This window comes from Callionymus lyra, chromosome 19 (assembly GCF_982586985.1).
Source record: "Callionymus lyra chromosome 19, fCalLyr1.hap1.1, whole genome shotgun sequence".
Classification (NCBI taxonomy): domain Eukaryota; kingdom Metazoa; phylum Chordata; class Actinopteri; order Syngnathiformes; family Callionymidae; genus Callionymus; species Callionymus lyra.
In genome coordinates, this window is record NC_141836.1 from 13,251,387 (window position 1) to 13,279,188 (window position 27,802).

At 37.6% G+C, this 27,802-nt stretch overlaps 1 protein-coding gene across 3 annotated transcripts in view; it reads left to right on the forward strand.

Annotated features, from left to right (window-relative positions):
* Positions 1-27,802, forward strand: part of lama5 (laminin, alpha 5) — a 60,493-nt gene that overhangs the window by 1,665 nt on the left and 31,026 nt on the right. For all 3 annotated transcript variants that reach the window (XM_087782314.1, XM_087782315.1, XM_087782316.1), the window contains exons 2-10: positions 2,704-2,856; positions 15,766-15,883; positions 18,037-18,155; positions 18,417-18,587; positions 19,472-19,569; positions 24,817-24,932; positions 27,257-27,375; positions 27,466-27,556; positions 27,631-27,765. In XM_087782314.1, coding sequence (XP_087638440.1) covers positions 2,704-2,856; positions 15,766-15,883; positions 18,037-18,155; positions 18,417-18,587; positions 19,472-19,569; positions 24,817-24,932; positions 27,257-27,375; positions 27,466-27,556; positions 27,631-27,765 — 1,120 coding nt within the window. The remainder of the gene's footprint in view (positions 1-2,703; positions 2,857-15,765; positions 15,884-18,036; positions 18,156-18,416; positions 18,588-19,471; positions 19,570-24,816; positions 24,933-27,256; positions 27,376-27,465; positions 27,557-27,630; positions 27,766-27,802) is intronic.

A 27,802-nucleotide genomic window follows, 5' to 3' on the forward strand; every position in this document is an offset into this window, starting at 1 on the left:
AAAATATGTGCTTGGATGACTTGAAGGAAAGGAGGGAAGACAGGAAAAAAAAATGGTGCCTCGGGCACAGACACTTGAGAATCTCACAATACTTTATTTTAAAGTTAGTATACGGCTACATTTTGAATAGTGAACCTCTTTTCTAAAGAGTACAGCGGACATTTTCAAGATTTACCTACATTTACCAATACAGGATTTACCCATTTTCTAATGATTTATAAACAGACTTTGAATTACCAGCTACTTGATCTTTCATCAGTTCAAACGTGTGTGCAATTAACTCAGGAAATCCCCCAAATGAGCTGAAAGAAATCCAGTCATTAGATCAAGGAATGGTGCTTTTATGTGTCTGGGGCAAGAGGTTTAGCTCACATCGTTGGGCTATTGTGCCGCTTCTCAATTCCCATCTCCTTGAGTACTAAACACACACTTTTTTTTTCCTGCTCTGGTTAATCCTGTTTTTATTTGGCGGAGAGACACAGCAGTGTTTTTATTAATTAAAAGCAGCAGCAGGAGGACCGGACAGGGGAATGTGAGTGTGGATGTGGGGAATTCTGAGACGCCTCTAGTTCATCTGAAGGATGACGAAGTTTCTTGTGTAAAGTAATTACCTATTATTATAGTTTGCTTCCAATAATCTCAATCAAGAGTCTAGTCATTTTATATGGTCCACGAAATGGTTGCAGATTCAAGTTAATATCTTTTAATAAATCATGTTTTGTAAACTGGAAAAAACAGTTATGGTTCTAACATTTCAAAAGTACAAGTTTGGAACTGGCATCATACAAAAACTACTGCGAACATCTATATATTAATACAAACAAAATCTTTAGTTATAGAGATAATCTAAGCGAACTGAGTCTGGTTCTGCTTGAAATATCTGCCTGTTAAAAGGAAGCTTTTCCTCACCACTTTTACTCATTATAATTTTCAGTTTTTCTCCCTTTTATAAGTGTTATTTAACTTTAAAGCTACTTGTGATAACTGTGTTTTGATACTTTGACTAACATTCAATTAAATCTGATCCATTAAGACAAATCATACAGAATATAAGATCTATAGATACCAAGAATCTGTGATATAAGGCATGTGAGAAAAATGAGATATTTCATAAATGGACATGGATTCCTTGACCAGTTTAAAAATCCACATGTGTATATAGTTGTCTCCGGATGAGAAGGCTTTAGAGGACGTGTAAGTTTGGAATGCTTAGTAAAACATCAAATTTAGAAAATTATAGCTGTATAAAATGTGATAACAAAGTGCCCTCTTCACATCCATAAGACACAAATAAGACAAATAAAATAGTAATAGTGGTTTAATAGCTTTGTGTGTATGTGTGTGTGTGTGTGAGAGAGATTCACTATCAGGTTAATTGACTTCTAATAGTGTGAGCTTGCGAGAAGAGTGGGATGGGATTGCAGGAAGGGAAACAAAGGCAAATAGTGGGCAGCGACCTTTGACTCCACTGACCTCCAGTGATAACATCACCTAACCCGTCCTTTTGTTCAAGCTGGTGCTTGTTTAGTTTATGCTAATGCTTACATGGCAGACACTAGTGGGATGAATGCTCAGACAAACTCTTTGGATTAAATAGTGGAGAGGGAGGGATTTAAAAAACAAAATATGCACTACAAGTGACTGTAAAATTCATTTTTTAAATGTATTTTGATTATGAATAATTTATTAAAATGTTATGTATGCATATTATTTAACTAGGATGTTTTTTTTATGTAATATCATCCTATGATATAGAAAAGACTGACGGTCATAGTAGCTGGGTGGAGTCACAGTTGTGTTCAAAGAAACTAAACTTTGGTCCCTTAGGGTGAAGACTTTTGTTTCCTTCTAACCCTCTAGACTTCATATCTTCAGTGTAAAGACAGGACCGACTCTTTTGTAGCGGACACGTGGCTCTTCGCACATGTGTCTGACTTATTACATGATAAAGTTAATGTACTGACAGATTCTGTAGGTTTTCAGTAGTTCTTTTGCGAGGCCAGCTGCAGCGTTGACGGATGGGAACTATAGAATACTAAAAATAACTTCTGAATCTGCCCTCGCCAAGAGTCGATGAAATGTCTCATCATCAGAATGCAATTATAGACTTTTATGACAGGAAATACATTTTCTAGTAGTGCCCTTATATTTTGGCAATAGTTAACGTGCAGAGTTACTTATAGGACTTTTTGTTTATTGCCAAAAATGTTCAAAAACAACTCTTTACGTGAGGTTTAAAAAAAAAGTAAATGATTTTGGCAATTTTTCATGTAAGGCAAAAACTTTAACTCAGGTCCCAGGGGCCAAACCCTGCCCACAAAGTCATTTTATGTGGCCCACCGCCTTAAAAATCAACGTATATTATTGTTCCTGTTGATAAAGTGACCTATAAAGAAGTGAGTTTTTATGATAAGATGAGGGAACGGGCTTATGGATTCTCAGAAATAGGAGTTAAAGTGGAATTTGTTTGGTGAAGGAGATATAATTAAGATTAATTTAGCCTCAAAAATTAAAGACACTTTAGAATTATCCAACTTCTTCTTTCTGTTAGGTAAATAAACATTTCATCCGGCTTACAATTTTGACTCCTAAAAGACTTTTGGCCCCTTGTTTGATTGAACTTGTCACTCCAGATGTCAGGAATTGTTTGACACCTGTGTCCTGTGGATCTTCTTCCAACTCTGTCCGTCTCTGTCTCCCCAGGGCCAGTACTGTGACATCTGCAGCCAGGGGGAGAGCGATCGAGCCCATCCGATCACCAACGCCATCGACGGAACCGAGAGATGGTGGCAAAGCCCTCCTCTCTCCCGTAGCACAGAGTTCAACCAGGTGAACGTGACACTGGATCTGGGCCAGGTAAGAGTCATTTCTACTTAATTTGACCACAAATACAGGTTTTTATTTGCTTTATTTCACATGAAAACATACTCAAACAGTCCACTCTGTCACTTCCTCTGACTCAAGTGTATTTAAATGTCTTTCAATGTCAGTCCTTTGTGCCAAGCTCTTCTACTCGAGTGCCTTTCTTACTCATCGGTACAGACGCATTCATTCGAGGGTGTGTGTGTGCGTGCAAGTGTGCAGACTTGTGTTCCCCCATTTCTGTGTTGCCTGCCATGACAGCCCCGCTCCCCCCCCTTTTCCTCGTTCACTCTTTTATGTTTACTCGCGACAGTCGTTCCTCCCTCTCATGCCCCTCACTCCATAGAGAAGCAGAGGACTGTGACTGTCACTGTTAATGTGGAAGCCGCTTGTAAAGGCTTCAAGTGCTTGTTTACCTAGTTTGTGAAAGAAAAAAAAAACTTAACTGAGGGGTCTTTCCGAGATACTTTTCAAAATCAATTTACTAGTTGATTTTGCTTTAAATCCACCTGCTTATGAATTTAAATACCTTTTTTTCATATAATAAGAACACCTTAAATTTGATGCCGATTCAAGATCGGATAAATCCCTGAAAATAGGTTTATGTTGTATGTCTTGAACCGTCTATTTCCATGTTTTTCATGCGAATAATGTAGATTTAAAGAAAAATAGTTCCACAATTATGGCTTGAGAATCATAAAAATGATCTCTTTTTTTTACCAAAGCATGCTAAACGCTGACCTGAGAAAAAGTCATAAGAGGAAAATAAACCTAGTCCGGACCTCTTGTAAAGAGGTTGATCGGTTGAAGGTTAAGTTAATGTTGAAACCACTCTGGGAAGGAGTCATAGATGGTAAAGATTTACAGGAGTTAAAGATTTCCTATACATGCGAAATCATTCATAAGAGCTAGTAAAGGAAAAAAGTGGAGGATCTGAAGTCCCCAGAGAAAACATAGGGGGGTTAAGTGGAAGTGATGTACACCCCAACAGGCACACGTACACAAAATCCCTCTGTCTGTATGGAAAAGACGAGGATGGAAAGATCGGAATGTCAGTTAACCTGTTTCAACCTGCAAAGGGGCGGGCTTTTGAGATTACCCCCCTTGTTTTCCTTTACCCTCAAGCTATGGCAATGTGTGTTGAAAACAGTTTCCCATTGTGTATTTCCAAAGTAGAGGGCCTTCACGGGGATCTGACTAATTGTTCCAATTAACAGAGGGTGATGATAACATCTATCCAATTTAAAAAGGCCAAAATGCATCCTTGTTTCTCGTATAAAATGAGTCAACCATAATATGGAGGCGGAAATCAAGCCAAAAGAACGTTGTTAAAGCGTAATCAGCATTTCATGACTTTTATAATGTAAAAAGTAATAACACTATTCATTTAATGTTTCCTTAAGCACAACACATTAACATTTATTACCTTTGAAAACATACTTGCTTGATATATTGCATATCTATTTCTTTATTTTTACTTAAGAAATCTGCTTTGTTATGCACTTATTCATCAGAGAAACTTTATTTACCATCTATTTATAACCAAACTATTACAAAAACAACAACAGCCCCGACTTTTGTAACAGATCTACGTCAATGGGATAGAGAACGGAAAAGGTTGACTGACACACTAAACAGTTTCCAGCGACTCTAACAATCTCAATTCAATCAAACATGGCAAAACAAAGATGGTCCTCATTCAATGGTGTAGGTCAGTTATCAAAGATACACACTCCCTCTCAAGTGGCTTTGGTTTCCTGGTCGTTTGGCAGACGTCCCTGTTCGGCAGATATGTGCCGCTGAGGTAGTTCCATTGTTCAAGAAGTGTAACGCCGCGTTTGGTGCCAACTGCTCCTGTTCGCATGCTTCCTGCGGCGCTTCCTGCTATTGATGTGGTAAGAATGTTACCTATAAAGCGCCAAGAACATGCTAACAGCCAAGGGATTGTAATTCGAAAGACCATTTTAAAATCATGTATTTGATCAAATATATGGATCACAATGTTTTCATCTCGCTTGTTGGACAGATTGTCACTAAATTACTAATACAAATTACTTAATAGATTTTGCCTTTTAGTCGTAAACCATTTGAACATGTTAGTCCTTGACTTTAAGCACCACAGCTGCTTTCATTCGCTCTTTATTTTCCCCACCAATCGTACCATCCGTGTCCATTCTTCCCGCCTCAGCCAATGACACTCGAAGCTTGTCATTCAAGTGCGGAGCGTTGGGAAAACAAGCTCGATGTGACGGAGGAAAAATGACCTAAATAGGAGAGATTCTGGAGCTGGAAGGAGATGTGTATGGCATCTTGTTATTTTGAGTGAAAAGGGAAAAGGGTAAGTTCTTGTTTTAGATCGCTTGAAAAGTGAGTCTTCCAGGGCTTGTTAGGAGGTCAGAGAGGCAAGTCAGTCAATCTAATGTAAACTATTTACATAAGTCTTCCTTAAGTTGATCTATTCCACCCTAATTTCTGTCTCACTGCTTTAAGCGTCAGTGTATCTTCCTTCTGACCCCAGAGAGCAGCAGATAAGCCCAAAAGTGTTGCAGAGATTGATGGACAGCTTTAAAGAAATGTGGAAGAAAATGTATAAGAACAATCAGTATAATGAATGATTTCACTTTTTTTCCCCCATTGCTGGCTTATGAAGTCTTCAACAGAGTGTAAAGTGTTAATTTTCCTGCTTTTTTTGGACCATTGTGTTTGTTTTGGCCCACCAGTTGTTCAGATTGTTTATCCCACCATTGTGTCAATTAGAGTATTTGGTCAGAACAAACACTTCAGTTAGCAAGCATGAAGGAAAAACAATTGGGTGTGAAGAGTGTAACGTCCAAGAGAAGGATAAAGGAAATGGGATTCAAGGAGAATTTAATTGGAAGATAGCAGACGGAATGCATTGAGATAAGTGAGAGTATTCTTTATATTTTGTGTTGAGCATGAAGAGGTTTAGGTTGTTCAACTTCCTGAGTCTGTGCACTGAAATGTTGTTGTATTGTTGACATAAACTAATGTTTGAAGAAGGCTAATCTCAAATAAAAGCTAAATACCAAGACTAGAACACTGTGTGCTGTTAAACAATTGAAGATAGTTGAATGGAATGTCCATGACAGATCGGTAAAAGACTTGAAACTGTTTTCTTTCACGCCGCCGACCCGCTCTAAGAATAGATACTAATGTGGGTCTGCTACCATTGAGCCCATTTACTGTCAAATAAGACATACCTTGTGCTACTTGTCATTTCATTTTTCCATGATTACATCCAGTCTATGTCGGGTCACTTCACTGGAATGTTTCAAGTCTAGAAATCTACCCACACTCGTGTTATCGTAACTTCTCAGTATCTTCTCGAATGGAGACGGATAAGCATGCCTCTGACAATAATTTTAAGAAAGAGCAGACGGATGGAATGAGAGACAAAAGAGTGGAAACAAAGAAGGAGGTTTGATTGTGGTAATGTCATGGCAAATATTGGTTTAAACCAGGTCCACCCAGTGTTTGAGTTTCTTTTCCTTAGCACCTGCTTTTCAAAAGGTCACAGAGTTCACACCACAAAAATGAGGTTTTTCTGTGATTATAAATGCTAAAATGTAACCAAGTTATATTAATAAAGTATTTCTTTAGTTGGCCTCCCTACTATGAGAATACTTTTTGTCAATAACACTACTTGATAGCTGAATGTACATATATTTATTTAAATAAAAAACATCTAATTGAGATGATTGTTGTTTGATTGAATCTAGAAGCGTATTACTTACTCGATATAAGGAGCGCAGGCATGCATGACCAGCTTATTGACCTGTGAGCAAACCTTTTTTTTTTTTTGTTGCCGCCCGTAAGTGACCTTTAAGTCCTGCAGATTCAGGAATGTCCCCCTCCTCAACAAATAAAGGAGCGGGCTTGGAGATGAATCAGAATGGAAGAAGATGAGTGTCGCAAACAGCGGTGTTTTCTCATAGTAATAAATCTGTTATATTGTGTTGCCACAAGCGGGTGTGTTGACCAAAGAAAACACACATGTAAAGATTGTGTCACGTCAACTGAAATAACCGGTAACTTCTTTGTAAGTCGTTTTTAAATACGATCCTCTTTAAAATAGTAAATATTTTTATTCCTAAAGGTAAAAGTAAACATTGTTAACAATAGTCTTGAACCTATTATTGTGTTCTGAAATTGTAAACACTAGCAAGTCTGTTAGTTTGGTGGTAAACTCATGCTTTTGTTCCTTCTATGTGTTTATCGAACACAGATTTAGCTTTTGTTCACCTCTGTAATGAACCCGGTCCTGTGAGAAGCTTAGTCAGAGTTCAGCAACTGTGACCGACCGAAGGGCTCCACGGGGGCAAAGTCCGCATGTAAAGCCCAATTACTCTGGGAAACTATGGCGTTGACCAGTGAAAGGGAGAGAAGACTTCATTGGTTCTGGTTCACATATCTCACTTCAAAATCTCGTAGGGATTCCATGCATTTAAGCGACACTTTCGGTTGTCGGCGGAGCTCCATAGTTCGGCCAATTGTCAGCTTGTTTCCTTCATCGAAGCAGGCACTGATACATTTAGATATTCACGCCGACAGGCAGAGTGAGATGTGTTTATCGCTAAAGGAGGGTAACAAGCTGTGGACTGCAGCGACTGTGACGGCTTCTATTAAAAAGCAACAGCTGGAGAGACTCAACGCTCCAAGCCACCATTAAAATGTAATCTTCAACTGTAAGGCATACTGAGGATTTTTGGAATTGCAGGGAGAATGTGTGTCAACTTCAGCACTTTTCATCTGCTGTCATGATTTTTATTTCTTTGTAATGTCAAATTATGCCGATTTTTCTGTTTCTTAATACATAATAAGGGATGATTAATATAAAGTTACCTCGTCTACTCTTTAATGTGATAAATAGTCGACATTTGACATTTTCCTCAGCTCAAGGTTATCTATCCTCCCATTTTTCTTATCATACTATTTCCCATCATCCATCCCTTCGTCCTAATTAACGAACACAAACTGTCTTCTGCAACGCAAGATACCGACAAACGAAAGTAGTCGCACAAGTGGAACGTGCAGAGAGTCAAGGTCAGAGCAGGGGAAACCTCCCTTCCTCCCGCCTGTCCTCCCTTTTTTTTGGGCCTGTCTCCTTCATTAATTTCTATTTCCTCTGGCTTTCTGGTGTTGCCACATTTTGGACAGTCTTGAGCATCCAAGGTGGAACTACTGATCCCCTCCTGCTGTAGGCATTTCAGGCTGCAACGTGTCAGACATTTCAGCTTATCGAGTTCAGAACATCTGCCTTTTCGTTTTACCTTTATCTGGTTCCTCATCACAAGATGCAGTCCAGCAAACAAAATATTTTCAGCAACACTTTTAAAACTGATCTTTGTCCTGAAATGACCCAAAACTCCAAAAAAGCCCACTCCCTTGCCTCTTTATCATTCTACTCATTGTATAACTTTGTAAAACAGAATGTGTTTGAAGAACCCCCCAGAGCTTTCTTCAGTAGCAGTCCAGTCTTCAATTTATCAATCCCAACTTCCCTTCCAGCTCTCCAACGTCAACCCCTCCTACACCTCTAGACATCCTTCTTTATCTCTTCCCTACTTGCTGTCTCTCCCTTTTTCCTGGCTTCTTCTGATAAGAACGCTGAGAAGACAGTGAAGTCGGCTTTTCCATGACGACTCCCTTTATCTCTTTTCCTTCTTTGACCCGAGGACCCTAAAGATAGTTCAACCTTTTTATTTCTTACCCTCTGATTTTCCCTCCTGAAAACCTTCATGACTGCTTGAGCTGTTTTTAACACTAGTTCCCAAATGGTATTCTTATGAAAATCTTTTGAGAAGAAAGTCTTGTGGTTGGATATGGACACATTTTGCAAACCTTTTTTCCTAATGAAGACCCGTTTCCAAGCCCTCTTTGACTCCATGTCAATGGTTTATGATCAGTAATAGTTTTGTTGAGGCAGTTGGTGAGTTGTAACAGGAGCTTAACATTTGCTAGTGTGGGTCGTAAAGATGTCACAACGCTTCACTCAACAACTATCTTGAATACTATATAGCCACAGCCAAAGGGCATTGACCTCCTCCTTGCCTTTAAGCATTATCCCACAATCCATTCCATCATGAAGTAACATCGTAACATTGCACCAATTTCAGGGAGAACATAAAAGTAGGAATCTTGGCGAAAGACTTCTAGAGCAGGTACCAAATGAAACGTTAAAACATTTATTTTCTTTCTAAAAAAGAAATATCTGTGTACAATTATTATCTGTTTGGTTTGTCTACAGTAATCAAGAGATAAACAAAATAAGAACTCGACTTAAAAAAAATTAAATTAATTACAAACTCTACTGCAAATACAATTTATTTCTGCAGAAAATACAATTTTAATTGTAAAGAAAATATAACCTAATTCTGCACAAAATACAATTGAATTATGAAGAAAATACAATGTAATTGTAAAGAAAATAAAACTTAATTCTGCACAAAATATAATTTTCTTTCCAAAGGAAATGTAATTTAATTCTTCTAAAACTAGAATTAAATTTTGCAGAGAATGCCATTTTCTTTCTAAAGAAAATGTAATTTAATTCTACAGAAGACACAATCATTTTCTTCAGAAATGTATAATTGAATCCAAAAAATATATAATTTAATTCGGCTTGAAATACAAATTAATTCTGCAGAAAATTCTATTTAATTCTAAAGGAAATTGTTTCATCATCATGTATAGTAATATTCTTTTTTTTTTTATTGTTAGTTTCTTCACTAGACTCTGGCACAAAGCTTGTGTTTCTTGCAGCATGTGACCTCACCTACAGATTTCCTTACAAAGTCACTGCATTCCTTTTCTAGGAAGTCAATATTTCCGACTCGGTGACATCCCTGGAACGCAGCTTATCACCAAGGCTTAACCCCACTTTCCCGTCTTGCCTCGACTTGTCAGAACTGTTAGAACGTATAGGTATGTGCAGAAGCTCCAACGCCAGTGAGGGGCTGGAAGGTTGAAGACAGACGGTCTGTAATCTTTACATTTCTCAAGTGTTGTAGAAACACTGGCTGAGCATGTGCAGGCCGGCAGTCGATGAGGAGATGCTCTGGATGTTTCTGGATATCTGTAGCCTGCGGGCAGTCGAACACCAGCTGGAGAACTGTGTGATTCAAATGGGGAGAGTGAGGCAACCCACCTGGTTTCCATCAGTTCCCTTTATTATTTTGAGTGATGAAAAGCCTTGTGCACATACTGCTTGTATTTCCTTTCATATTTTTACTCTACTTCCTCTGGTTGGCAGATTACAGATTAGACCCTTTAAATAAATTATTAGCTTTGGGTTTAAACCATATAAGCCTCATATTTACAGGTCATTTAGAAATGGGGTCACTCCCAAAACGAGAAAGTGACCTGGCTAATTTTACCCCTTTCATAGAAGAACAGCTTACAAGCCAAATAAAAGACAAGAGGCGTGTAATACTCATTAAATAAATACTTTAATACATAATACTTATGACGCAAATACATTACCACTGCCAAGGAGGTCATGTGGCTGTCCTTTTTATTGGTCTCTTGGCCAAATAACTTAAAAACAGATGAACATATTTGAATAAGAGCATTGTGGTTACATTAACAGCTGAACGATTATTGAAAATTATCTAATTGCGATTATTTTCCTCAATATTGCGATTAAATATGCGATTATTTTTTCAATGTCCGCTTTTCATGCCCTTTTCTCTAATACAATATTAATTTACTTTGTAGTATATTGTATTTATTTGTGAGATAAAGGCAAATTAAGCATACATTGAAATAAAGGGAGAAGATTCAACTTATATTGACATTGAAAGAGAAATGTATAAAGCAGTATCAGATGATGCATCTGAAGAAAAATACATATCAATGACAATTTTTATTGTTTTTACTTTTAAACAATTCCACAACTTAAAGCAGTCCATGCAGGAGCATGCACTTACTGTAAGCTAAATTAATGATTCATTGAATTTTATCTCCCTGGCCTATTTAAATTGAAAGATTCTGTACATGTTAATAGCTGGACAAGAAATATAAGATTATATTTTTGTAGTTAGCTGTAGGACTATCGAGGTTTTCTCATTGAAACGTATGTCTTTTTTACTGCCGCCACGCATCATGCCGTTTTAAGAAGTACAAACCATGGAAAACTTGACTTGACAAAAAGGAATCACTGAGATAAATCATCGGTGGTGTGACAAAATGTTTTATTATCCGGAGACGTTTTTTAAGGTTGCTAGGTGAGCTCACTAGATCCGTGAGCTTTGTATTGGCTCCAACATGGTATGTTTTCAGATATCATGCCAGGGTTCAATGAGACGAGCGACGTGTAAGATTATATCCTGTGAATGGAGTGTGTCACTCGCTATAATTCAAACGGCAAAGTTTGATTTGGCGCCATCACTGTTGGTACAACACTGGACCATGCTGTTCCCACGTTTAGGCCTTTTCTGTAAAAAAGGCGTAATCACGGCAATTTCTCCGCCTTGAACAGGCTCAGTAAAAGACAAACACAATGGCAGGCCTTTCTTTTTCACGCTGTCCTGACCTGAGCCATAAACACACCAGGCGTGTTCAGACAGCCCTTCATACAAGCGCCTTTGTTTAGCGCATAGTGAACCCCAAACTTGTTTTGTTTGTTCTCAGTGTGTCGGCGAGGATAGAGCTTCACACCACGTCAGGTCCTCAGTTGAGCGGATAAATCAACTTGTCAAGTGAAGTCGAGTCCGCGACTATGATGGAAGTCACATCTTCACTAAACGTTGGCGCTGTGGCACATGTGCTGAAACACAATATGAGGGAGAAGATCCCTTTCAGATTCCTTCCAGAAGAATTTTGTCTGTTGGTGCTCTTCAGGAATTTTAAAGGAAAAATTGACATGCATTTTTGAACCCCTATAGAGGTGACGGTGCCCGATGAAAGAGACGTGGCAGCAGCCTTGACAGATTTGTCTTACTTCCTATCTGTCTCTCCTTTTTTTTGCATCCAATCCTTCAAAGTTTAGTGGATTTAATTACCTTTTCAATCAAGGTTTATCTTTGCTTGTCTTCTGAAAACAAAGCGGATTTATGAAGCAGTAGGATCTTGTTGGTGTGTGTTTTTTGGCATGCTATAAAAGAGCAGTTTCAATTAATCAATGAAATAAAAGGGATTTATTTTTCTTGAAATCATGAATGAAAAAAAGAGCAAAGGATGACGAAAGAAGAGAAATTAACAAGTGTTCAAGGAGGATTAGGAAACGGCACTAGTACAAAGGTACAAGAAAGACACGTGCCGCAACTTGGAATGTAGAGAATGACCCCGATTTTCTGAGCGCTGTCGTGCTTGACACAAACATGGTGTACAGAAAACACACACAGTCACGGAGGGTAACACTTTGCTTTAGTTATTTATGAAAGTATAAGGTCGTGTTGGCGTTTGACACATTTTAAACCTATTGATTGACTCATAAATGGATCAATTTGATACAAAAAAATGATGCTCACGGACCAAACACATTTTATGTATGCAAAACTTTCTTTATCAGGCAGTATCGAATTCCCATCAACCTCAGTTCTACTGGTCACTTAAACACTGGAATCTTTATATGTCACCATATGAACATTTGTCTTCTTTCATTTTGAGCAAACCATTCGGTTTGTCACTGATTTGAGTATAAATTATGTTTATAGTGACAAAAAAAAGGTAATGAAAATTAAAATTAAAACATGAAATCGTCAAGGTAATGTTCAAATAACCGTATCTTTATTTGGATTGGTCGGGGAGAGTGTTTGCTTTCCAGCTGCCACAATTCATCAGTTTCATAGAGCTCATTAGCCTGAGACGAAACTAGCTTGTTGTGCTGATAACAGCAAATTTTCTCCCACTCGATCAGTGGAAGTTGGCGGTTCTATCAGTAGAAGAGCGGCCTGTATCTTTTTAGACAGAAATGTTCATCAGCTGTCACTTAACAAGATATTCACTGGCGGTTTTTTGCTATTACTCATTATAACGCTGCATAGTCTGATTATAAATAAAATCCATAGTCCAGGCCCCTGAACCTTCACTGACAAAGTCTGGGATTAAGAGGTTATTTTAACATCATTAAATGCATATTTATATCACAACCTTTTTTTTTTTGTCTCCTGATCGACTTGCTCCTGAGTTCAGGTTTCCCTCCTCCATCCTTACTCTGTCCCTTTGTTGTCCCCTCTTATCTCCATGGTTACCTGAGGCACTGGGAATGCGGTGCCACCAAGGAATGTGTACAATTATTAAACCAGCCAGGAGCCAGACTCACAAACACAGTCGCATACCTGCATTCCTTCCACGTACACATATCGTTGCCCTATAGGTGGGTTATAGAAACTTCTTTAATGATTGAATTCAAGATGGAGGATGTAGTTTTCTATTCATTTTTTTTAAATCCTCTGCTTGTGTTCCACCTGTGTGCACATTTTTACCTTGTGATCGTTCTTATCCGTCACCCAAGTTTGACCCCGTTCTGGCTATTCAACCCAATAGTGGACTGATTGATGGGTCTGTGGCTGATTTGTGGAGGCTGACCTCCAACGCTGCTACTAATCCATACATTCTTTGGTGGTGTGAAGGGAAAAAGAACTGTCAAAAAACGCCAACCCCCATGTGTGACTGTGTATGTCCTTTATGTTGTAGAAATGCTGCGCTACCAAAGGCATTGAATGGGATGCGTTTTAGGAATTCACTTCTATCTAAAATGAGATTAAATCGTAGTAAATGTTCAGCTTATATTGATGAAAAAAATCAGCCACTTAATGAGATTTTCAAGAATTGACAGAAAAAAGTATATTATTTATAGAGAAAATAACAGCAGAACAAGCTCTTATAACAAGTATAGAAGTTTTTTGCAAACCTAAGCTGACATGGAAAATGTGCTTCACGTTGCCATACGAACGATGAAATATTCCTCTCCTCCTTCATCCTCTTTTCCTCTCATCCATCAACATTGAAGGCCCCTGGGCCCTTCAGAGTGACGGAGGGATAGTTATTTTGAGTGAGTTTGCAAATGTGTCGTCAGCGTTTCGCGCCATAGTTCGGTGTCAAAGGAGGAAGTTGGGAGATCAGAGGCTCTGGCTCAGTGATGGATGATCAAAGCGTGTGTGTTTGTATACATGGGTGTGCGAGAGTTCACGTCTGAACACGCCGGAGCGTTGCTCAAAAGCAGGATCTCGATGGTATGGAAAAAAAAAAAGTTCGGGCCAAAATGTTTGTCAACAATATATTATGTCAATTCATTAAAGTATAAAAAATGTCTTTGAATTAGTTTTGTGTTTAAATTGAAAATGTTGCTTTTTTCTAGTTATAAAGAAAAGGTTGGTGCTGCAGCCTCACAGCAATAAAGCTACAGGTTTGAGTCCAGCTTTAGTGGATTCTATCCTTTCTGCAAGACTCTGTGTTTGGAGGCCACAAATCTCACTGGTGACTTATTCAAGTTTTTTATATTTAGGACTTCAATATATCGTTTATCCTGTCTAGTATTTTCCAACCCAGGCTTACTAAGACATTTTTTGCCTCCGCCTTCCCAACCTATTCAATCTCATGGTTTGAGTTCTGAGTCGTTCATATACACACTCATATCTACTCTGCAATTGATGTATATAAAAACAACGTAAGACCTCACAGCCAATCATAGATACATATGTGAGTTAATGTCAAGATTTTCTTCCTCAAGTTCTTATAATCTTGACTCTTGAGATTGAGTTTCACAAACACTTTCATTCAAGTTCAATTCCCAGGTAATATGCTATTCAACTTTACACTGTTTACTTGCACTTTAGTGAAAAATTATTGGATGACACAATGTAAAATTCTGGATAAAAAAGTTAACCTTAAGTTTGTAGCAGTTAGACGAATGAATGCCTTTTAAAAACTCCCGAGTTAAAAGTAACCAGGATTGGGTGAAAATGCAAATATTTTAAATGAATTAATAAGCACGAAATCTCTTCATGATTTTTCCAAAACTTTTTAGTAAAGCTCTGATATCAATAAATCAATAAAGTAAATGTGGCAGTGTGTTCCTTAACTAATATTTACTGTAGTTAAAGACAAATTTGAACATCTCAGAAGCATTTTAAACACAATGAAAGTAAATAAAACATTTCACCGACCATTGACTTGTGGCAAACCTTGATGCTTGACCAATCACAGCAGAGTGGGTCTAAATAAGATTAATCTCCAAAAAAAGGGTTTTCTAATGTAAATATTTCAATGAAAAGAGAGTTTTGTTCAAACCAACACATACAGATGGCTACAATAGAGTCCAACATCTATCTAAGAGCACTGTCTTAATGCCAGAAGTCTCTCCATTATTGTGCATTATTTTAAATGGGTGCATAAAGACAATAAAGACTCTTGAATCTTCTCCCCAAATTGTAAACTTCAGAGAACAATCTCACTTACTCGCTTGAGAATAGGTTCACAATAACATGTGGCTTTTCCAAACAACCATCACACTGTTGTGATCCGTGCGACCGTTTCTTATTGAGTTTTTTCTCAACTGCGAAGCAATCTCTTATTTTGACAAGCTCGAGCCATGCAGCCAACCACCCCCGGGAGGAATCTTGTCATGGTCATCTAACCTGCTTTCGGAGTCTGTCAGGAAATGAACGCTGAAGAGCGAAAGGACAGAGGAGTGAAGCGCAGGGAACATCTGGAGGTTATTACAGACAGGAGATGTAACATGATGTAACAAGACATCATACATCTAACAAGGTGTGGGGAATAGTGAGGTGACGCATCCTCGGAGCAGGTTTCACCGTCTCCGATCTTCCAGTCAAAGCAAACCGGTCTTAGTTCGGGTCAAATTGATTTATAAAAATTGCCCAAAATCTTATTCTCTAATAATAATCAACCTTTGTTTTTCTTCGTATGTGTTTGCAGCTCTTCCACGTGGCGTATGTGCTGATCAAGTTCGCCAACTCTCCGCGACCGGACCTCTGGGTGCTGGAGAGATCTGTTGACTTTGGACAAAGCTACCACCCTTGGCAGTACTTTGCCTGTAAGTAGAAGTACCTTCTTCACGTACTGTAGAAAACACATCGGCGTCAGGACGCATGTGACACAAGTCCAGATGTGGAGATGAGTCCTGAAGCAAGACGGATTCCATCAGCATCACTTCATGCTTTCCTAACCTCCCCCCTGGGTTAGAATCACTTCTCCCTGCTAATCTCCGGTGAAAAAGCGAGCCTGAGGGGGGGGGGCAGCTAAACATCCGACTGGTTAGGGGGGGGGGGGGGTCGTTGCATCACCACGAAGCCAGCCGATTGGTCGCAGCAGCTGTCAGTTTGGAAGAGCTGTTGGGGAATTCCAGGCATTTTAGACAACAGGTTGCTGCTTGATCTTCACCTGAGAAACAGAGTTGGGGGGGACGTTTGTTTATTCCATTTTTATTTTTTGACTCTTCTTTTTGTCTGGATAAAACAACACGTGTGATTGACAGCTTAAATAATGACTTCAACCTGCTATTTATAACATGATGTCACCGAACGTTTAACTCCATGCTCTCATCCTGCTGTTAAAATATTGACTTAGTTAAAGCAAGACATGTCACTCATGTAGCAACAGACAACATCCATTCAGACTAAGATGAGTATTTTTCTTTTGCAGTTAATAACGCTTTTACCTTTTTAGTTGTTGCACACTGATACATACTTTTTACATAAAATTGTTACATATTTACAATTTTCTATTTAATTATATTGATCAACTTCTTTTTTTTTATGTTGTAAAAGGCGTTCACTGGGACAGTTAATCCTCGATTGTTCTTGAAGCCATTTTCTTGAAACATCTTTTATGTCAATTAAAAAAACAAACATGGTTCAATTTCAAAATGTTTTTACGGAACTATTTTAAAATAATCAAACAAGTTGCTTTTATGTTTGTTGGGCAAGAAGTTTCTTTTTAAATCTTTAAAGATATTCTAAAACATTTCTTTAAACAATGTACAAAGTCACAGACAACAATAGTTAAAAGACACAAGTTTACAGTGCAAGCTTTTATTTCCTCTTTAAAACTCACCATTCTCACCTTTTATTGTCATTTAAAGAATAAATCCTGGTTATTAATTTAAAAGAAATGTTGTTAAATGACTATATATGTTGTATTTATGTTTATAATTGCAATACATTGTTTTTTAAGCTGTAAAGATATTATTTCATTTAAGGTTAAGTATCAAACAATAAATAAAATATTGTCTAATTCACAATAAAAATAAACTTTCCTTGAGTTGTTTTGGGAAACTGCGCCAACGGTTGACCTCACCAAAAACTTCAATTCTGCAGAACAAGAAACTCAAGTTCATGTCTTTATTTCTCCAAAAACAGCATCTAAATTCAACAGTCATAATAACTTTAACAAGATGTTTGGACTCTGAAAGTATGAGCCGAGCCAAACAAAGAACGTTTTGACAAAGTTCTTACCTCTGGTTTATTGCGTCCGCTTTCCTTTCCATGTTGAGGATAAATCAAAGAGCCAACACAGCAGGAATGTCTCTTCATTCATGCATTGAAAACATTATGTAAACAATCTAAATTTCTTTACCATCGCATCTCTGAGAAGTTTGACAAGTCCTGTCCAGTAGATTTTTCCTACTGGTTGATTTAACTAAAATACTTAAACGGGAGGTAAATCTACTGGTCATAAAATTCTCTGTTACTTGAATAACTTTTTATCTCAGGTTGTAACAAGTCGTACTTGACCTGGCCCAGTTTACTAGTTTGGGGTGTGAGGTCGGGACTTAAGAAAGTTACCGCAGACGTGCAGTCAGTCGTGGCTAATGACTGGGATGTTCCAGATGTTGTGAAGCTCCAGCCAGGTTGTGTTTAGTCAAGAAAAAAGAGACCCCATCTGAGCCAGAGCGCTCTTTAATTATCGTCCCCGAGACGCATCATTAAAATGCCACGGGATGGTTTACGCCGCTCAAGTCGAGCGCGAGAGGATGTTCACACATTTCAAATATGAGGTTGTCGCTGATTAGAAGCTTTTCTCTCCCCTTTCACTGCCCCTTTCCTGTGTGTGTGTGTGTGTGTGTGTGTGTGTGTGTGTGTGTGTGTGTGTGTGTGTGTGTGTGTGTGTGTGTGTGTGTGTGTGTGTGTGTGTGTGTGTGTGTGTGTGTGTGTGTGTGTGTGTGTGTGTGTGTGTGTGTGTGTGAAGCTTCTAAGAGAGACTGTATTGAGCGATTTGGCCAGAGGACCATCGAGAGAATCAACCACGATGACGACATCGCCTGCACGACTGAGTATTCACGAATCGTGCCACTGGAAAATGGAGAGGTGAGTGAGTCAAAAGAAACTATCTAGAAAAAAGGTATTAATCAAAGCAATTACAATAATTACAAACAAGTTTATTCTCTTAATCTTTTCCCTTACAGTTTCTATTATAAGATACATTTCACGCATCTTATGTTACATGTAAATTAATAACTTATTAACTACGATTGGCATCTCTTACTATGTGTTATGAAGTTAAAAAACTCCTGTTAATGTGGTCAAATCCCAAATGATAGAAATGTGCTCACCCTTCTGATTTCGTAGATCGTGGTGTCCTTGGTGAACGGCCGTCCCGGAGCGATGAACTTCTCCTACTCTCCAGTGCTGAGGGAATTCACAAAGGCAACAAACATTCGCCTGCGCTTCTTGAGAACCAACACCCTGCTGGGTCACCTGATGGGGAAGGCACTTCGTGATCCCACGGTCACTCGGAGGGTGAGGGGCCAGTGACCAATGATTTTGTTATTTGACGGAAACACATCATTGATGTATGTCTTGATTCTCGGTCGACCCATTTTTTACTTGGTAAAATTGTATCTATTCATTTTTGGATTTATTTTTATTTATTTTATTTATTAATTGGTAAAATAAATTTAAGAGATTTCAGCGACAGTCAAACATTTTCAGCTGTAGTCAACCAAATTATGACCTGAAATCAAAGGGTTTTAAACTTTAATCAAACTATTTCAATTGATCAGACCAGATATTTATTAGTGAGAACGAGGTACTTACTAATAAATCTAAAGTGGTAATACATATATTAATTATGAAAAGTCAAAGTAATGTACCTTTTTCATCTATAATAATGTTCTAGAGTTTTTCCACTTAATTGATATAAACCTTTTTTTTTTAAATAAAACTATATATAAAATCTTGATCAGATTATTTGAATAAATGTAAATGCTGTGTATGAAATGTTGTCTTTTAAAAATGATTGTACACGCATCTCACCTCAATTTCCCACTGAAATAAAATATATTATTTCTATCATTGTATCAAGAAAAACAAATGGAGAAAATTCACAAAACACAAGTTGACCAAGTAAGCATAAAAACATAGCAATGTTTCAATGTTAAAATTCAAAACCCTGATTGTTGTTTGAATAGTTATACATACATCAGGTCAGTGGGTCTGACCCCAAAACACCCCAAATTTTCAGAGGCTTGTGGTCCTTCTCCTGGTTAAAAACAAAGCGTTTTGCATGCTTTATAAGAGTTACCATGATCTTCAGAAAAAACACTTTATTCACATTATAACACGTTGTTTACCACCAAGAAATAATTGATCATGTAACACATGTGTTTTTTCCGTCTCTGTAGTACTACTACAGCATCAAAGACATCAGTATTGGCGGCCGCTGTGTGTGTAACGGTCATGCTGAAGCCTGCAACGCCAAAGACCCGAGTGATCCTTACAAGTAAGTCACAAACGCTCACATTGTTCAACGTGTGAAAAACTCACTCATGTAATTAAATTTGTGCCCAGCAGTATTGCATTGATTTATAGTAGCCGCCGGTTATAAAAACGTTTGGCAATAAAATCAATTTTAGGCTCACTGCAAAATAAATGATCCAACTAGCAAAGGTTTAATTAGTCTGCAGTCGTAAAAGAATCATCTGCATTCCTGTGTTGCAGTAATGAGTCGAGATACGTTGCAGCGCACATGATCCTGCTTGAAGTATTTGGCTCAACCTTATGTGGATGTATAAATATACAACCACGAGCATGAAGCCAATATGAAGAAACTCATGTGTTAATAATTCAGTTCTGGATGAAGAAACAGCCGTTTTTAAGACACGAAGTAAACTGTTTAGTCTTCCATTAATTAATAATCAGATCGTGAAGTTGTTCAGTGATTTGTTTAAAGCAGAGGTGTCGAACTCAAACACACAAGGGGTCGGAAAAAGTCGTACAAAAATGATATTTACCAAACAGGATTATACAGTTTACGTTCAATATCTTGAGATATTTGTAGGTTATAAACATGAACAATGGAGACTTAATTCCAATAAATCATATTGGAATACTTCAGCTGTGGTATTTTGATGGTGATGTTAATACAAACACACTTCGTCAGAAAGTGTAGAAAGAGAAAAGTCAATAGAAGCGAGACAGATTACTACCTGGATACGGATAAACTTCCTCTCGTTTCATTGTCGCGACGCGAGATGGAACATGTCGTGCTTGATTCGGTGAGGATGTGTGGATAAGTACAGTGCAGCAGGGAAGTGGACAGTGTGTGATTAATTTAATGATACAGTAGCAGATGTGTACTCGCATGCATGTATTCAGCAGATACGTGTGTATCAAGTGTCTGCGTCGCTTCCTGCTGGATATTGTTTTCTACATCCGTCTGTCATCTGTCCGTCGATTCCATAAGAATGAACACATTTAATGAGGCTCATAAACGGTTGTGTGTTTAGTTCTGCATACATGCGAGAGCCACCCACTGAGGGAGTAAATGAACGCTCGTACAGACTTGTCACAGGTATCAACTGCCTTGTAAAAAACTTTTCCCATGTCGTTGCCTCTTAGAGGATTGTGAAGTAAGATGTACTTTAAGTGTAAGGCATGTGTCAAAAACTCAAGGCCCCGGAGCCAAATAATAACTTATTTTTATGTGGCCTGCAAACGCATTTTGGTACATATACACTAAGTGAAGGTATTATAGAAAGCTGAGATCGACACATCAATCATGAAATGAAGAAAATAACAAAGAAAATATGACATACTTTTGATCTCTTTTTAAGGGCGAGCCAGTTTTTGACTAGTCAACAAATATTCGGTACATTATATTTTGCCCGTGACCCAGATTATGGTTCACATTTTGACGATGACCCCTGGTGTGTTGGTGACATTTGGAGCGCCAAATGGGGTTTATTATTTTTTGATTATAAAGTACTGTATTGAATTAAAATCCTGGATGATGTATTTAAGGATTTTAAATTTACAAATTTCATAAACTTGTCTGTACAAACTTTAACTTAAATATGGACATTATTCCTGATATGTTGTGGACTTCAGAGTGTTTGCTTGAGTCCTCCTTCAATGATGACCGTTATCACTACTACGTGTGACTCTGAGACCAGAGGTGTGTTGTGGGAAACACAAGTCGGATGCACCGACGTCATGACATCCCTGCATCCCGTTTCCAGGATGCAAACCCGTAGTCTACTTTTCAAAACCGATGCTCATGGCTCCACATACCTTCTCGATGATGTAAACCAGACAGTGAATCTCCGAAACCTGATGAGGTCGGCAGGGATTTATATACGAATTCCTCCCGATCAGTCAAACACACACCTGCATGGAATAAATGTCGGTTCCGAACTTGTTGCTGATGTAATATGTGACTGACAGCTAATGGGAAACATCCATCGCTGTTCCTGCTCTTTTTAAAAATAGTTTTGAGTTTCACGCCTTCATACTTTTATCAAAAGAAACCTGATGATAATACACTTAAGCCAAGTTATTAAATGATTTCTGCTATTGACACATTTAAATGTTTTTTTATATCAGAATTTTTACTTTTATAGTGGCATGTTTTTATTTCTAAAATTCTGCTCATCTCTGATCCAATTCTCTTTATTTGACCTTCCAAAATCATAAAAAAAATACACACTAAATAATATACAACACAACAATACTGGTCCCCTAACCCAGTCCTGGGGATTGTTATTGGTATGTGAGGCATTTCGTTACTGGGTCGCACAGAAAAAAAGGCAATTGTACGAGTTATGTTTTATTGATTTTTATCACCTGAAAGGTGTTTAGTTTTGAAAGAAGATGGTGTAAGTCTATGACTCTTGTTTCAGTCAAGTTTACTCAAAAAATAAAACCGTAAACTAGTGAAAATGAGTGAAACACAAACTCTATATAATTTATTTTTACAGTTTTAAAAATAAATTTGATTCTATTACTTGCAGGTACATTTGCTGTCCTTTGAAATAGTCTTTAAAAAAATTGGTTTATTCTTATCTCTTGTAGCAAAATAACCTTTTTATAAACCAACATTATTATTTGGACAAAGTAAGCTTGAGTGTGTCATGATTGCACCGTAACATTAATGTCTTCCTCGGCTCGTGACCAAGTTCTCCTCGCCAAGATAATCGAGTGATAATCCTGTTTACTGCATAACAACCGCGTATGAAGGTGTGACCTTCTTTACACAGAAAAAAAGACTTGATCAAATGTGCTGCACACAGAGCTGCGGTAATGTCTTGCACAGATGTTCTCTTACCCTTGAGCAGATCCTGATGCAGCAGTGAAACCAAAAGTGTATCATTAAAAAACATTTTTTTTTTAAATCAAAATGAAGTTCTAGAACTTGTGGATTAGAAATAAATGTGTTTATTCCTTAATTCTATACTGTATATACATATATAATATTGCTTTTACTTATGCAGATTAACCACCAATGATCCAATTCAGTGCTGTTAAACTCAATCACATAAAGAGTCCAAAATCTACTAAATCCTAAATTGCTGATGTCAGCCATTTTTGTCTCTGCAATGGCATCTTCATAGGTCTCTGTACCATTGGTCTTTATAGGTCCTAATTGTTAGGAGTTGGTCAGCATAAGAAGTACTTACTACAACAATAAGAAAGTAATTTGCTGATAAGTAATAAGACGTTTTTACAATTATTCCAGTGTTCCAAAATCTTGTTGGAATTGAACTCTCAAAACTCCCACAGAAAAAGTATTTTTTACAATATATACGAAGCTAATGAATCAATACAGTGATGTTCACACTTTCTCTTAACTAGTATGTCAAATCCTTATAATCCACATACTGTAACTGAAGTAATTGACATTTTATATCATGTTCTTACATTTTTTTTGTCACTGTTTTGTACTTTATCTTCGTTCCGCCTAATTAATATTTAAAAATGCTTTGTTAGGTCAACTTTATCGTATTAAAAATGGTTTTGTAAATCTGTTCTGGGGGTAGTGGGGTGTTAAACCAGCAACCTACCAGTCATAGGGTTGTTGTAACCTGGAACATTGTCAGCAAAGATGTGGAATACATGCCTGAATAGAATGTGAACATCGACCTAAAGTATGTGGTTATTTTTTACTGTCTAAGAAGAGCAATATGTGGTTTTAGCGGATGCACTTTTATTTTTTTATTTAAACCTCCCGAAGGATGGAGTGTCTTAAATTTCAATTGGATCTGGTGTTGGTCTATGAGAAGCAGATTCAACCTGTAGTTACAATGCAGGAGAAACTTTCCCATCTAACACATAACAGATGTGACTTCAGACGTATGCCATGTATACTTTACTTTTTCAAAACATAGTTTATGGTCCATCAAATGTTCAAAATAAAAGACAGTAAAGTCTGACTGAATACACGTGAATGATTTACAGGGAAATGGTGAAGACCAAATGTTAAAGTTTAAGGTTACAGTAGAGGAATCAACTGAACAATTATGTATTGAATTTTGACGGAAACCGTCCATTGAAAGTCATTTCCTTTCAATTGGATATCCAGGGAGTAAACGAAAGAGTTGCTCTGAGGATTCGAACATGTGAGAAGAATGCGTTTGATAGTGAAGGTGAAAGCTGCGAATGCAATCAGCTTGTTGAAACTGGATACACAGATGTGTTATCAGCGCGGGACAGAACACAACACGGACCATAACATGAATGTCAAGGATTGTCTAACATTTCTGTGCCAACACTTCAAGTCTCATTAAACTTAATCCAATCGTTGGTGAAGACTTAACAATCTCTCTCATATATCTGTAATTTAAAAAAAAAGATGAATGTTTCAATCATGACTTGAATTCTCATGTCTGATGACCCTAATACCAGAAGTCAGCCTGAGACTCTTGGAACGTCTGTGAAGCTTTTCTTTCACCTTTTCTTCTGGGAAATTCTTCCCTGCAGTGTTTTGGCCACAGTCACCACAGGCTGCGGCTTCTTAAGCCGATCTGACTCGGAGTTGTCGGTTTCTGTCAGGGATGGATAAAAGTCTCTGTTGTGGTTTTTCTCTCCGTCTGATGGAGATGAACTTCTGTGGAAAGTTCAAACAAGTGTTTTGACCAAAGTACATGCTAATGAGTATCAGACGAAACAAAGATTGTTGCAGGAATAATAGATGTTTTTAAATAAGTAACTCAATATATTTACTCCATACCAAAAATAATTGACTGAAAGATGATATTTAATCTTTAATCTCATCTGAATAAAATGTTAAATAGATTGTCAAAGAAGTTGCTGAATCATTAAAACTAAAACTCTAAATTTGTTAAGGTCAATGACGATCCACCAAATTTAACTGAAATCTGTAGTTTGACTTTCAAAAACTGCACGTTACACACATAATAAACTACATAGCCTAGATACAAGTTTATTAAAGATCAACTATTGTGAATACATTTTTCATTTTATTTTAAGGTGTAGTCTATATATTGTCAATAGAACTCCTTAGATATATTAAAAAATACACATATTTTAATAAATAATAATAATAATACCAGTAAGATTTGCACATATTAGATTAAAAATTATTTTTAGACTAAAACACAATATTAAAAAATAAGATAACACAATTAAAAATACAGATTAGTTCTGAAACTGCTTTTGATGACTGTTTGATGAAAAACAAATGTAAAAAATCCTCTTTCCGTCGTTTAATTTGTTGTTTCCTTGCGAACAGGTTGCAGTGTGACTGTAAGCACAACACCTGTGGTTTGTCATGTGACCAGTGCTGCCCTGGATTCAACCAATTACCATGGAAACCGGCCACGACCTACAGTGCAAATGAGTGTGAACGTGAGTACACATGAACACACTGCTGCTTCACTGGATCTGATGTCTCATGGCTGATCCTGAGGAATGTGTCTTGCTTAAACGGAGTGAGAAAAAATACCAACATTTTTCACGAGATCTTCTTCTTATCCAACTGTTGGTCATGTGACTCTGACCACAGAGGGCAGCGTGACACTTGATGTTTAAACATTTTAAAGCTACAAATTTCTCGTTTAATAAGTAAAATTCATGAATTACGGAGAAGAAATTGTATCCAGATTAAATTAAAAATTGGTCGCCAAGACAATCAAAATTACAAAAGTCAATACAAACTAAGAAAGAGTTAACACAAGCATATTACTATAAATAAAATAATGAATTAATGAAGTTTATTTTTATTCTATTTTATCCCCAAATATATTCTCTATACATACATTTGAGAAATTTGTTGCTGATCTTAACCTTTTTTTCATTCACCAAATATTATTGTTCCCTTAAAATAGACCTCAACATGTTCAATAGTTGGAAGCACTTTCAGAAGTTTACGACCATCTTTGGTGAAGTGTTTTCCACTCTCCGCTCGAGTCTCTTCTCCCAGGATGTGATTCCCGACAGACTTTCTTGTCGGATCCACAAGTCAAGAGTCTTATCAGCTGACTTGCTCACAAGGGCTCTTCCACGATAATCTTTTTGAAGTCTTCTCTCCTGGTTATTTAAAGAAAGACAAATGGTGCCTCAAACATCCTCCAAGTCGTGTTTGAACACTCGAGAATTATCAGCCAGGAGCCGGTGAAGGATAAGAGCGCTGGTTTATTCCGCCGCCACCTTTGGTGTGCTGAGGGGCAGATAAGGACTCTGAGTTTCACTGGTTTAGCGTGAAGAGGGAAGTTTGATCAAGGTCTGTATCACAGCTTTGCACTCAACCTTAATGTTTGGTCGGTTGAACTGATCCCTAATATATCCTTTGAATAATCATTTCAATACATTGGAGATTTCAGGGTGATTATTTATATCCTTTCGTCCTCGGTGCATCTCAAACAGACGTTTGGAACATCTGCTTTTTCTCTTTTCGAAAGATGCATTTAAGGCTTCTGCAGCATCTGAAAGGGAAGTTAGAAAGTCAAGAGGATTATTTTGGTTTGAAATGAACCAGAAAGAGAGAAACCAGATGCTCCAGCACTGACCTCGTGAAGACTTTAAATATGTGCTTTAAAAACATATATTTCATTTTTTAACACCAATTATCTCATCTATATGTACAAGTCATCATAAACATCAATGTCAGGGCATAACTCTTACATAAAACATACATTTTGTAATGGAATCTTTTCCCCTCTGGTGTGTGTTAATCAGATGTGGTTGTGTTAATTATACCTTCTTATTTTGTGAAAGATCTATACGTCTCACGTGACTCTCCGAGTGTTTGATCTTTGCCGAACGAACGGCTGTCATAGGAAACATGATAGATGCGACTTCACAGAGACCCCGGTGATTCATGCGTGAGGTTGTGCTCCCTGACTCGACTGTTACGCTTCAAACAAAACTTTCTAAATGACTTGGAAAAGGTATTTTGAGTTGACTGGTAAATATTCAACCTTTTCTTTTGAGTTGCCATCTGAGTACACTCACGTCGAGCGTCGGTGGCAGATTTGTTCAAGACGCATGGTTATTTTAAACTGTTTTAATTCATCAACTATATGAACTCTAGGGTCATTAATAAGGTCTTGGACTCAAGGGGAAGATATGCCAATTGTTATTATTTGGCCCAGCAGATGGTTGATAGTACATTTTAAGTATATACATTTATTCATGTGAGCTATAAAAGGATCCAGATTAAAAGCAAGAGAAAAACAACATTGTTAAAGGACAGGAATTTCTAATAATGTCTTTATGTTCGTCTTGGTCTACATTAAAATCATTGTTGTACAGAATATTTTATTTACAATAAATCTTGCACAGTTTTTCCTCATATCTATTGATCTATTCTATTAATTCTTACTTAAATATCTAAAAAATTATAACGGAAACATTAAAAAAATGCATTTTGTATTAGACGGATTAGCATTATATTAAATTAAGTTACATTTTATTTAAAGTGTCAAATCACAAGAGAGTTATATTAAGACACTTTACAGCTTAAAATACACTATAAAAGAGACAGGAAAAAAACAGCCAATTCCAATGAGGAAAAACCTCTTTTTAACAGGCAGAAACCTCAATCAGAACCAGACCCGGTATAAAGCCGTCTTCAGCTGTGACCAAAGAGAGACAAGGAAAAAAGAAATAAAGTTGTAGATTTCCCTTATATCGTTTAATAAAGTCTGTTTGTGTCACCTTTCTTGCCTCAGAATGTAACTGCCATCGTCACTCGTTCGACTGCTTCTATGACCCCGAGGTGGAGCAGAGAAGAGGCAGCATGGACATGCACGGACACTTCATAGGAGGAGGCGTCTGCCTCAACTGTCAGGTGAGTAATGCAGCACACCTGAGCTCTATTGAGGAGCATATAAGGGGAGTCGGTTAAACTGAACTTTTTATTTTTATTTGTTTTTTTCAGCATCATACCACCGGAGTGAACTGCGAGCGCTGCATACCAACATACTACAGATCACCTGATCATTCCGTCGACTCCCCACTGGCCTGCTCACGTAAGATAGATTGGTCTTCTTGAAGCAAAATGTTCGGGTAGAATGAAAGAATCTTCTCTTCCATCGACCTGAAGCCTGCGACTGTCGGTCAGAGTTCACCGACGGCACCTGCGAGGACGTGACCGGCCGTTGCTTCTGCAAACCCAACTACAGCGGAGAGAACTGCGACTCCTGCGCTAGTGGCTTCATTAACTTCCCAGAGTGTTACCGTGAGTCTCGTGAATGATGAATTCGAATGTGTCGGAT